General features: G+C 39.2%; 1 protein-coding gene across 3 annotated transcripts in view; it reads left to right on the top strand.

Annotated features, from left to right (window-relative positions):
• The window catches only part of MAGI2 (membrane associated guanylate kinase, WW and PDZ domain containing 2), a 575,799-nt gene that overhangs the window by 523,008 nt on the left and 39,349 nt on the right, over positions 1-13,442 (top strand). For all 3 annotated transcript variants that reach the window (XM_085298788.1, XM_085298783.1, XM_085298773.1), the window contains 4 exons: positions 2,014-2,199; positions 4,665-4,827; positions 7,557-7,797; positions 9,540-9,683. In XM_085298788.1, coding sequence (XP_085154914.1) covers positions 2,014-2,199; positions 4,665-4,827; positions 7,557-7,797; positions 9,540-9,683 — 734 coding nt within the window. The remainder of the gene's footprint in view (positions 1-2,013; positions 2,200-4,664; positions 4,828-7,556; positions 7,798-9,539; positions 9,684-13,442) is intronic.

Genomic DNA, 13,442 nt, shown 5'->3' with positions numbered 1-13,442 from the left:
AGCCAACAAGCTCAGGTGGGACTTCATGGCTTAAGAGGCAACCCAGGGGCAGATTTCCGCCAGGGAGAGTAGACAGACACCAGGAGCTCCTTGGGATGTTGCTAGGGTGAACTCACCCTTATAACACCTAGAAATTTAGCACCCGACCTCTGCTGAATTGCTGTGACTTTCATTAGTAAGTCACTGGGTTTGCCCATGAAATTATGCTATAATGTAGTGTATTACCAGAGCAGGAACCTCCTTCAGGGATGCAAAGGCCTTGAGGCTTCAAAGGAGGAAAAAGAGGAGAAAAAGTTCCTCTTCCTCCTTCTCCCTCCTTCCCTTTTCTCTGGATCTGGAGGTGATTCAGACTTTCATGGCCCTTCCATCTCCAGCTTTGGTTTTAGTAAATTTTGTGCAAAATGTGGCTATTCATATTTCATTTATTTTACTGTACAGAAAGGATTTAGACACTGTGATATAAAGTGGGTGCTTATTTCCTGAGCAGCAAGATATTTCTGAAGTACGCTCATTGTGTCAGTATTACTAAAGCCATAACTTAATCTGTATTCTTGCCTGAACTTTAACAGTATAAGCATGAAGTTTGATTATGACTTCAGACTACTCACTTATATTTTTAGGTCTCAGAAAATTAATTTTTAACACTGGGAACAACACTTTCATCCATACTACAAGCAGAAGTCATTCTGAGGTGTGTGTGATGTGACTTTGTCTAAGATGTGCAGTGTGTGTTTTTCACCACCACCTTCGGGGAATGTTTATCACAGGGCTGAGAAATTCGTTTTGCAGCGATAGTGTATTCTGAATACACCTTCTGTTAGCGATTTGTTTTATATTATCATTGATTGCCTAGCTATTTCCCCAAAACTGTTTATCTTTTCTTTTGCCTTCTCCAGTTCTCTTTAGCAGTTAGAATTTTTAATATATTAAAGAAAAAATGAAACAACTGTTTTTAAAAACACCAGTTGGATGAGGTTAGTGAGGCCTAACAGCATTGTACTAAGTTTGCCAAGACTTAAGCACGGAATTGGTAGGGGATGCTCACACACCTTTATGATATTACTAGAATACATAGATACATTTAATTACAATAAGCATATTTTTAAGTAATAAAGAAAAAATAGCATGCTCCTTGAGTCTGGATGAAGGGATGAGTCAGCTGTAGTAAATTCATTTAGGGAAAAATAGAAGAGAGTAGGTAACAAATGGGAGAAAGATTGCAAGTAATATTTAGAAAACTCACTGGGAAATGAGGGAAAAGACAGAATGAAAGAACAGCAGACTGTGTAGAGCGTGCAGGAAGATGGACAACCACAGAGTAGAGCAAAAGGAGAAGCAAAGTTGATTTGTAATGTTCTGAGAAGTATGTGTGCAGGTAACTATTTGTCATACATGACTTCTCTCTATGCTGCTCGTAATTGCCTGTAATTTCATGCTGGCACATACCTAAGTAGAAAGCTACACATCTCAGTAAGTCTCCGGTCTGATTTGTATTTATCAACTAACATATCTGAAAGGAGGAGAAGAGCAATTTAGTGCACCTTGGGTATTTTCATCAATAAAATCTATTTGTATATGAAGTAAATCATGCCTGCAGTGCTTCTACTGCAATGTACAGATAAAGGAGCTCTGTAAACCGGGAGGTGGGAGGCGACTTGTGACTGCTGCTTATTGTACACGTCTATCCCTTTCACTGTTGCAATGCCCTATTCTTCTCCCAATCTACTTACTGYCCTGTTACGTGACAGGCTTGTAAGCCAGCCAAATTGTGGATGGAGTTTGGGCTTCACATGTATATGCCATGTATATATGCACATTCAGGTGCTGAATCTTTAATGAAACCAATACTGGGTTAATGCAGATGATATTGTGTAAGAACAACTGCTTTATGCACAAACTATTTTTTTAATTCTCTTGGAGCTTTCTTCCAAATGAGGCTATTTTCTTTTGTTTGTGAACATCATCACCACTTACTGCAGCATATGTTAACTGTGATTCTTCTTCCTTGTCTAGCTGTACCCCATAAAATAGGGCGGATAATTGATGGAAGTCCTGCTGATCGCTGTGCAAAACTTAAAGTCGGAGACCGGATCTTAGCTGTGAATGGCCAGTCTATTATTAACATGCCTCATGCAGATATTGTGAAACTAATTAAAGATGCAGGTCTCAGTGTAACACTTCGCATCATTCCTCAAGAGGGTAAGTCAATGGCCCTTAAAAACAGGAAGAAAATTTTAAGTAGCCCCCAATTAGCTTGAGTTATGTCACCGCTTGAAAGAACATCTTTTGTTCCACATACTCAGCTGTAACATACAGTGCATGGAAATTACAGCCTTAGATCTAGCTAGAATAAAATCAAAATTCTTGAAACTATTTTTAGGTATGAAMTGGTATTTAAAGAGACCCCAGAGAAATGTGAGAGAGAGCAGAGTACTGGAGARTTAATTTTACTGTCTTTTGGAAGAATTGTCTTCTACATGGAAAAGCACCCAATGAGAGGTGCCTTTTATCATTCACTGCCTTTTATCCCACTATAAACCAAACTCTTACCCAAAGTGACTCACGAGGGACRCCAGTGCCATCACCAGGCACGTTGCGCTACCTGTGACAGCAGGGCGATGCTAGGGAAGAGTTCAGGTTTGGTCATTTCCTCCACACTTTTCACTATAAGTGCACAAGGCAGGAAAGGACTGAACTATAAAATATTTCATTTGTAAAGTGAGGATAAGGCAAGAGACTTGTTATGCAGTTGGGAGTTTTGGGCTCAGTTTCAGAGGTTTTTTTCTAGTTTGGAGAGCTGCTGTGCCAGTGTATGAATAGTACTGTGTTAATGGGGCTGTAGCTTTACAGCTCAACAACAAATACTAATAGTGCTAGAAATGCCACGTAGAGCAAGCAGAGTAATTAATGATCCATGCTCAAGTTAGATGACCTCTACTTCCTGCTACTGAATCCAGCAACTGGATAAGGAAATAGTCTGACACTGGCCATGAACTGCAAATAAGAGAACTTACCTACCTTATTAAATGAATTCAGTGAACAAAAAATATACAAACATATGGAAGTAGAACAATTCTGCCCCATGCAGGAGATGCTCCTAGGCATTCTCCAAAGTGAGGAGAAGATTTACACGTCCAGTTTGGACTGTTTTGAACTTTGGGTGCTGGTGATGAGAAACAACTTGTATCCAAGACCTGGTTGCCCTGTCGTTACACTGTGTAACACTGGACACCTCATTTGTCTTTGGATATTAGCTTCCCAGTTTATGGAATTAGGAAAAAAAATCTAATAGCTCAGTAATGTACTTTCAGGTGAAAAATACCATATAAATGCAAAGCAGTTTTAGAAGCACCTTATGGTTTGACTAGTTCATCCATAGTTATGAGGGTAATGTAGGAATGAAGGACAATATTCCCAAATTCTATCTGTGAATGTTCGGCATACAGAAGAGACTTGTAGAGGCAAAATAGGTAGTTCAAGACCTAAGCATGGTAAAGACACAGCTTATGCCTACAAGAGGAGCATTTTAAGTGCAAATATGCAAGATTTTTTGACAATTTAGCCTAAATTGAAAGATTTTTATTAAAGAATCTAATTTTTTAAAAAATAATTATAAACATAAATAATTAAATAGCTATTAGAAAAATACAGTCATGCGGACAAAATTTAACATTAGAAAATAAAATAATTCAAAATTCAGATTAGATTCAAATATGAAACGAACCAAGATCTGGGTCGCACCTACCTATTTCTCCAGGGATTACTCAGGTGCAGCAATGTCCATTCTGGACACTTTACGCTGTGCCACGATGGCCTAAATCATTCAGCTGCGAGCAGCAGTCAGAAAATGCAACGTTCGGAGAAGGTGTGCGCGATCGCGGCGGCACTTTGTCCTCTTGCGGACAGACTCTCCCTCGCACGCGTGGTAGTAGCTAAATGCTGAGCAGCGTAACCTGGCYAGGACGTTAGGAAAAACATATTTGATGTGAGCTTGGGGCCAAATACGTCTTCCCCAGGGCAAGAGGAAGCCTGCAGGAGACTGGTCGCTCCCTTCGGTCACACGGCCAAATCCCCTTCCCCAGTCTGTCAATCTCTCCAATTTATACGTTGTCTAGAAAAGAGACTTTGGTTTTTTATGATGCTCCTACGCAAATTGCTGGTCATTTGGCACCAGTTGGGAAATAAAGCACCAGTTTAGCTGGATGCACAGTATTTATTAAGATTGGTTTTACTGTTCACAGTCCCGCAAGATTTAAAAAAGAGGAGAAAGTCCCGCTGAGCTCAGAGGCACAGGGGCCAACAGCAGCACAGCAGTGCTTCAGTTTGTCATCACATAATATCAGTGAGAGCAATAAAATCATTCGTTCTCTCAAAATGAAAAGTTTCCAGAATATCAGTATTTCTAGGCTGTCAAAGAAACCATGAACCATGGAAGCCATTTGCCCAGTCCAACTGGGTTTTAAATAACGAAGGTGTCAACTGGAATTACAGAAGTGACCGAGATTTCAGATGCCAGAGCCCGTTAGGTTCGGATGTCTTAAAATCTAATTACCCGCCCAGATAGTAATAGCRGCAAGGCACGAGCTTCCAGAGGGAGAGGGGGGCCCGAAAGGCTTAGTGCCCCGGCGTGACGGCCCGCTAACCTGCAGCTTCCCCCTCCGCAGAGCTGAGCAGCCCGGCCTCGGCGCCGGGCTCCGAGAAGCAGAGCCCGCTGGCGCAGCAGCACAGCCCCGGGGCGCCGCAGCAGAGCCCGGCGGCGCCGCACAGCCCCGGCGGGCCCCCGCCGCCCCCGCCGCAGCCCCTGCAGCTCCAGGGCCACGAGAACAGGTAAGAGGGGGCTCCCAGGGGCTTCGCCGCGGGGACGCTGCCTGCCGGGCTGCTCCGGTCGTCCTGCTCGCCTGCGGGCGCGAGACGCCTTCTTCCGCCCTCCACCCGCATCGCGCTCTTCCCGAAGGACTAAGCACTGAAATATTCCTCGCCGAYAATTTCACGGGCAGTAGCGTACTTTTTTATAAGTACGTTTTCTTTTGCCCGCTGGAGATGTGGAGCCATGAAGATGTTTTTATAACAGGTTTTATCCACAGTGTGTCATTTTCCAGCTAATTCCTCTAGTTTGTCTTCTTAGATGCGTGTAATATGTGTATAAGCATTTACAAAGTTTGCAGCAGAAAGGAAATAGTGGGGCATAAAAATTTTGCGACCAGCTGTATTAAAAGCTATATACATTTATCACAGACTTTAACTTATGTGTTTAACTTGCTGTGCTCTCCAGTCAGCACTATTTAGTCCTTGGATTAATTTTTGTTGTGTTAAATGAGACTGCTTACACTGTCTCTATGCTAACCTTCAGTGAGTAACATACCCTCACCCCCAAATAGTAGGTGCCAGCTATAAAATTTTAGCGTTTTGCTTCTTGTATTCAGTTCATGGAGGCACTGTGCCCTCTAATTCACCTTGCTTAATATATGTAGCRTTTTTTTGCTTGCCCAAAATAATTTTCTCTCAGTTAGTCCGACTTTTCAAATTCCTTTTCTTTATTATTTCATTGGATTCTTCTCCAGAAGTTATCACCTCTTGGAAAAGATATGCTTCTGGCAAAATCCAATGCAAAACTTTCACAAAAGCCTCTCTGGGCAGTTATAAGTCAGCAATAAATGTCTAGTGAATTGGGGACTTTTAGAGGGGASTTGTAAACCATATTAATTAAAGTTCTAAAAACAAATTATGTAACAGTTTTATTGAAAAGCCTAAACTAAAATTGATAATGTCATTATTTACATATTCAACAAGAATTACAATGACTACAAAGGTAAATAAAAGCATCATTTTCTGGGATACAGCTGTGGTGGTATATTCGGAAACTGCCTAAGGATCATTCTTGTTCGAGGAAAAGGTCCTTTATTGCTAGCTGATATAGTATCGCATTTCACCACATTTTATTGTGGTGAAATCATCAGATTACAACCTGTACATACATTGCTTCTGCATCAGTCAAAGTTAGAATGCAAAAAGATATTTAAAATTTTTAGGAATTATAACTGGTATTTTTACTTTCCATATTAATAAGGTTCGATACTACGGTAAGCCTGGTTGTTCCCAGTCTTCTTCTTACATAAGTAGAGAAAGTGAAGTAAATAAGATTGTGTGTATACACACAGGTCTGATGATAGATGCCATGTAGGGGTTTTAAGAGTATATGTGGCAGGAGGCTATTTTCAGCTTCTCGGCAAAGCTGAAGGGAAATAGTTCTGTTTTTTTCTTGTCTGGTGAGACATCCAGCTCATTAGAGCTAGCGTGTAGGATGATCTGCCATAATGTTGCTGTAACCGTACCAATAAAGCAGCAAAGTTTTGAAAAGTTATATCAGAAACATTATGAGATGTCTTTTCAGAGGTAAATTAACAGGAACCAAAACAACGGTGTCGCTCATTCAAGATGGTAAATGAATTTGAACCAATATGTTTGTTTCCAAATCCCTTTCGCAGTCTAGAGGCCTCCTGCTGTCTGTATGTGCACGTATGTGTACGTGGTCACTTAATGTCCAAAGCACTTCCAGACCCTTATTAAAGCAGAGTCTGAAATACATAAGAAAAAAACATATTCTCCTGCTGTTACAGAACTACCTTACTGAACATATTCGGGATTTCCTTTAAGGCCCATTCGGCATGTTACCTAAAAGCGGTAAGAAATGGTGTTATGCASTGATTTCCCATGGAGGCAGGAAGGATTTTTGTGGGGAAAGGGAAGCACCATACTCGGTGGTAAGGAATCCACTCCTCTCCATCAGAGTAGCTAATTTCTGTACTACAAAAAGTCACATTCGCTTTGAAATGTTGAGAATCATCTTCTTTCAACCAGCTATCAATTAAAATAGTATTTTTATTAATTCTTCATTAACCAAATTTGTTCCCCTTTTACTCCGTGACACTTCTGTGTGTAACTGCTAGTGTGATCTTGTAGCCAGACAGTGTTGTAGGGAGTATGATACACACTCTATGTTAACAGATGTTATATCAAGGAATGCCTTTTCTTAAGAAGATAATGACGAGCTCAAAGAATTTATCCTCACTGAAATGTAAGAAATTCACGGTAATAATAATTTGTGTCGATAAAAACAGTGTGTCTACACTGATTTTTTTTGTTTACTCTGTAGAAATCTTCATTTGTAAAAAGCACTTCATAAGCTCAGTGGATTATTTTGCAGTGTGTATTTATTTATTTTTTTTTAATGCAGTTTCTTCTTCCAGTTAATCGAGCTAAGTGGGAATCAGGATGCTTTTCCTGCTCCTGTCCCTCTGAGCCTTATCCTGATCTCACTGATACCGGCTGGGAGATTGTACGGAATGGCCTGAGGGAAGATTGCTTACGCCCACGTTTCACAAGTGGTCACTGGTTTTGGATTCCTCTACTGTTTATCCGAGAAAGTTTTGCTTATCTGTGAAAATTTGGTTTATGCAATTCTGCAGTCAGAAAATTCGCTCCTCAGCATCTCAAGCGTTTTCAATATCACACGTTTCATGTTTCGCTGCTTTCTGAAACGCAGTCGTTTTGCTCAGTTATAGGTCAGAAGTAAAAGCGAGGCAGGATGTGAAACCTGACATCCGGCAACCTCCRTTTACAGACTACAGGCAGTCTTCAACGGACTACAGGCAGCCACCGCTGGACTACAGGCACCCTCCAGTCGTGGATTACCAGCAGCCGCCCCCTCTCGACTACCGGCAGCCGCCCYTGCTGGATTACAGGCAGCATTCGCCCGACACCAGGCAGTACCCTCTGTCCGATTACAGACAGCCCCAGGTACGAACCCAAATAGTTACAGCACTCTTCAACAGAAAGCAGTGAGCCTTGCCGGGAGACAYGGTGTGTGCTATCAAAACAGCTGACATTAAGGAAAAAAAACACCTTTTTTTTTTTTTTTTTTGACTCTGAGCTACTATTTCTCTATAGAGAAAATTAATTCAGAATCATTACTATTAATGAAGAACAATGGGATCTATAAAACAACACTACATTTATAACTGTGTGACCAGAATGTTAAATCGATGCTATTTTTAAGGTACTGGACAGTTAAAATAGGAGTGCCAGAGTAGGCTGCCCTTGTCGCAGCAGGCAAAGTATTTGTTTCCCAGAGCATAATCCAGTCATCATACCGTGAGTAAACTTAGGCCAAAATGCATTTCTACAGCACTGTTGAAAATGAAGATTTCATTTAATCAGAAAAAAATACAAAAATAAAGAYCAAAAGTGAATCCTGACTGATAACATCATTTTTCTGCTAGTGCTAGTCTGTACGAGCAAAAACTAGCTTGTGTAACTAGTTTCTTTGACTCTAGGCATGATCTCACAAATTCCAAAAATAAATCTTAGATGAATCGTTACCTTACCGTGGACAAGACTCTGCTGACCACAAGCACTTACTGATCACTCAGAAGGTCTCAGGAGTTAGCCCAAAATTCAGACTTTGGAAAAATCCCTCCTATCTCTTTACATAAAGGAAGATAAAAACAGAGGTCAGAAAAATATTAAATTTCTGGACACTATGTGCTGAAGCCATATGTAGATGTCACATTTATGTCCATATTTTCAAAGCCAGATGCATAAACTATATCAATGAAAATATCCAAATTTCTGAATGGGATCCAGAGGACCTTCTGAAAAGATTATGCATTCCAGCATCTAAAAAGCAAAATACTCATCCCTGTACCCGTGCCTTGTAAGATGTGCTTCTTAGCATCCGAGAGATGCCTCAGCTGCATATTTCTCACAATCGCCAGGTTAAGTCTCTAACCACTGGTCTACACAAATCTAACTTGTTCTTGCTTTTGTGCCAGTGCCCTTGCACTCATGGCTGCAGGTGGATCAGAGGCAGCGGAGCAGGCTCCCACCCAGACCCCTCGATGGTGCTCTCAGTTAGGATTTAGCAAAGAAAAACTGGGGAGAYGAATCTCAGTCTCTGCAGGATCAAGGGTCAAACACAAAGGATCGATCTCAGATCTTCCACTTTCACCTCCTCCTTAAGGCACCTGTTTTAGCTGCCATGAGCAGAGTTGCTGCCTTGTGTGAGCTCCATGCAGTCCAACCTGCTGACCGCCTKGCGTTATGGGAATTTAGGTGGCATTTCTCCTGCTAATTTCAAGGTTGCTCTGATCCTTGTACAGGAACTGCCTGCTTCTCCACTTGCCAAATCAGCACTTCTGCATAGACATAAACACTTATGCCTGGGTACCACAAAAATACTGTATTGAGGGTGAATTTGAAACCAAGCTAGAGAGTTTTAGGTACCAGGCAACTGCATAATGATGTCTTTTCTGGATAATTTGGACTTAGGCATCTGTCTTTTACTAAAGCCTCTTTTTAATGGCCAAAATAGGCACTCTTGATCTCACCCCTCTTGTTAGTGCAAAAGAATACTTTGAAGGAGTATTTGCATATATGAGCTGGGTAGCTGTGCACCTCAAGAGATGTATTTTCTTGAATATAAATCAGTCTATTCAAATTTATATGATTAATTGTGTTTCATTCTTTATTTGTCTATACAGGATTTTGATTATTTCACTGTTGATTTGGAGAAGGGAGCCAAAGGTTTTGGGTTTAGCATTCGAGGAGGAAGGGAGTACAAAATGGATTTGTATGTGTTGAGGTTAGCAGAAGATGGACCAGCAATAAGAAATGGAAGGATGAGGGTAAGTAATTTTGCTCTTTTGAACTGAGCCTATTGTAAAAATACTGAGAAATAAGTTGTCAGAATTTCTGCAAACTGTATTTCATAGAATCATAGAATCAGTAAGGTTGGAAGGGACCTCTGGAGATCCTCTAGTCCAACCACCCTGCTCAGCAGGGTCACCTAGAGCATGTTAGACGGGGTTGCACCCAGGCAGGCCTTGAATATGTCCAGAGAAGGAGACTCCACAACCTCTCTGGGCAGCCTCTTAAAGTGATTTAACTACCTGTTCCAGTGATTTAACTAATAGATATATTTGGTGATGAGGTCAAATAGAAAGCAGTTAATTCACCTCTGAATATATTTTAAAGAACCAAGGCCAAGCACCTCTAATAATATAAACTTGTCCTGGGAGACTTGGGAAATCACTTGATATATATAGTAGGTCTGTAAAGTTTCCTTGGGAAATAAATATATTACATTTTTTTGATAGTAGATTTTGCTTTGTTGTACATTTTTTTCCTTATACTGTCATTTGTATCTAAGCACCTTAAAATCTCTGTCAATGAATTTGGTACTTCTTTGATGATATTATCAGCATAATTAACTGTTACCTTGCTAATTACAAAAGCAAAGTGATATATATATGACACTCATCTGACAGTTATGAAACCTAGAATCTGGTCTGTGTTATTTGACTAATTTATGCAAACTGCCTTCCTAGAACTTGGCAGCTTTGTTTATTRATATTATTCAATCTTCTCTGCAGGGATCAACTTTTGCTGTTTGTTTGTATGGGTCATAGTGCATTGGAGTCCTGTATTGGTAGAAATAGTAATAAAAACCTCAAATATCAAATTTAATAAAATTACAGCATCCACTTAGAAATTGCATGATAAAAAAAAATATGTTCTGTACAGGAAAAATAATCTCATCAAAAATAGATGCTTTTAATCTGCCCAGTTGTACAAGAGGAGAGGCATAAAGTTATCACAGCATATGAATACATCACAGATTAGTGAGTGCAAAAAAAGAAGTAGGGGAATCCACAGATAAGAATCCGCCAAGAATCTACTTATAAGATTTTCTTTATATATCTGATTAGAGCAACCTTGCTGAACCAATATTTAATTATGAATATGGGCAGTGGAAATTGTGTTTTACTACTACTTCACTACAGAATTACTACTATTACAGGAGTAATAACAGATTTTGTAAAGGTTGTGGTTATTAAACAGATTTCGTTTCACAAGCCTGACAATCTCATCAAGTGTGACTTTATAGTTACAGAGTATTGTGATTGATCTAAATACGCAGTTGTGAGATTTTGTATACAGACAGAGACCTTCTGCATATAACTCAGAATTTCTAATTATGTTTTATATCACTCTTAATTTGCCCACTTTGTAGAATTTTAGAATTCAGTTAATCCTTAGTTGTTCTGCGGCGTTCAAAACCCCTGGCACAAGGAGCTTACATAAGGAAGCAATAGCATAAGGAGTGTCTTTGGCTGGAAGCCCACACAGTCAGCTACTCCCACAATATTTTTTGTATGAAATATAGGTGAATTCATGCTGCAACTAGAACTTTAACTCAAGAATAATTTCACTTGTGTTTTCATTCTTTCCTTTACTGTAACACTATTGCAGTTAGTTAACAAAAAGATGTAATCAAGATAWACATTGTTGGCCATAATGTACTTAAAGGTGAAAAAAGAGTTGTGTTTTTAGTAAGCACTGGAATCACATATATGGAAACATATGGCTACAACTGCAGACTTTGAAAAATGATGGCTTTTTAGAGGTATCATTTCAAGCTACATTAGGCAAAATATCTGACCTGTTAAAATCTATGCATCAGTTGAATAATACCGTAGAAATAAAGTTACACTATCATCTACTTTGTGAATAGCCTAAGTATGTGAAGTATGCAAAATAAATACATGTTTCTTTTCAGTTTCATTAGGAAAATCCTATGTCTTATTATGAAAAATGCTAATTTATTTTCTAAAATAACTTATTTTAAAGCTTTCTTTATTCATGTAGCTACTATACAAAGCCAAGTGCTAATCTGGCCAGGCAGTTGCATCTTAGATTTTTTTTCTCCCATTTAAAAATGCTCTTCTCAGAATCAGTTTTACCCTCCAGTTCTGTCACTGAGTCTTGGGTCATACTCATCTGCTTAATAGCCATTTTAACCTGACAGTCACAAATGGGTTTGGAACTTGCAAGACCTCTGTCTCCAGTGACCTGTAACTGATTGGCAAAAGTGTCACAGTAAGAGCCACTTTAAAATAAAAAATAATAAAATGCATTTAATTGTAGAAAGGAATAGTGCATATAGGAAGATGAACAAAAGAAACTGAGTTCTGTACCTTTATCTCTTTTCCTAAGTTTACATCCTCTATCAATAATGCAGGTTCATTCCCACTTTTTGGCTGGGAGACTCAGCATGCYTGCTACAGTTCTGTACCTCCCTGTTCATAGATGCATCTCTATAGGAAACATGCAAAAAATTTTCAGTCCTTCTTGCTTCGTATTCCATCATCTCTGATCCTAGGCTTTCAGCACTGAGATGCTTATGTGGTAGGATCTTATCAGGGCATTTCCCAACTAATAGTTCTTATGGTCTACTTATCTCTGTCACTGTTTTGCTTCCTGTTTTTTCCTTCTTGAAAAGCCATCTTTGATTTAACTGTCAGCCCTGCAGAAAAACATCAAGCAGCTAAAATGAGGTGCACTTCTTGCTTATAGAAATAATACACATACCACCACCATTTTTCCCACTAACCAAGCCAAGAAAAGAAAAATCTAGGTAGCTAAGCTGTTGAAAAAAATAGATGATATAATGAAATGTTACCTTTAAAACCTATAGCTTTAATTACTAAACATATTTCGCGGATATTTTATTGTCAGTATAGTTATAGCCAACAAAAGTCCTGATATAGGCACATTTATATTCTTATAAATATATTTTCTTTATATATATAAATAGAAGCATAAATAGTACCTTCGCAGTGATAGAGTTACATCTGCAGTAGTGAGTTTATAATTTTGTGTAGTTAAAGCAGTGCAACCTGTAACTGAAGACAGCTCCAAATAAGCAAGTTAGTCTGCATTTTGTACTCTGTTCTCGTGGGCACTGCAAAACCTTAGTAGTGGGATGAGCCCAACAGTTATGGTCCATTTGGATATATGATAAAAAAGTGAAAGTTTTTCAGTACACGTTCAAAAGGTTTAAAGGTCTAAATACGTATAAAAGGATTAGCCATTACAACCATGGAGTACACATTTTAAGAAGTAAAATTTAAGATTGAATGTAAATAAAAACCTACTATGAAACTACCTCTTGTAAAAGAAAATAGAATAGATACATTACTAAGGAAGAAAAGCATGAAAGGAAAACAAGACACCTTCGCTGGGAGCAAAGAGAAATTGAACCATATGATAAAATGATAGGTAGAAAGTAAAATCAAAATTAAAGCATCATGACACTTTTAATTTAATCTTCTGATTGTTATGAACTCCAGTGAAGCTTGGAAGCAGATGAGACTGATAGATGAAATAGAGCAAAGCACTGGAAGTGACCAGCTTCCATTGGTCCTGCTAGAACTGCCTGGCTTTGAAAAGATTGATATAATGGGGAAAAAGGTGTAATAAAAGTTTGGTGTCCCTTCCCCATTTCCAGCCAGAAAGTCTTATCTTCCTTCTCACTGGGAATGGCACACTAGACCTTTGTGTTCATATTGAAAACAATTCAGCTGATAAACTCACTATTTTAG

Source organism: Rhea americana, unplaced genomic scaffold (genome assembly GCF_003343005.1).
Source record: "Rhea americana isolate MKP2758 unplaced genomic scaffold, rheAme1 scaffold_1, whole genome shotgun sequence".
Taxonomy (NCBI): Eukaryota; Metazoa; Chordata; class Aves; order Rheiformes; family Rheidae; genus Rhea; species Rhea americana.
The sequence above is the reverse complement of the archived record's forward strand: the minus strand, read 5'-3'. Positions and strand labels throughout refer to the sequence as shown.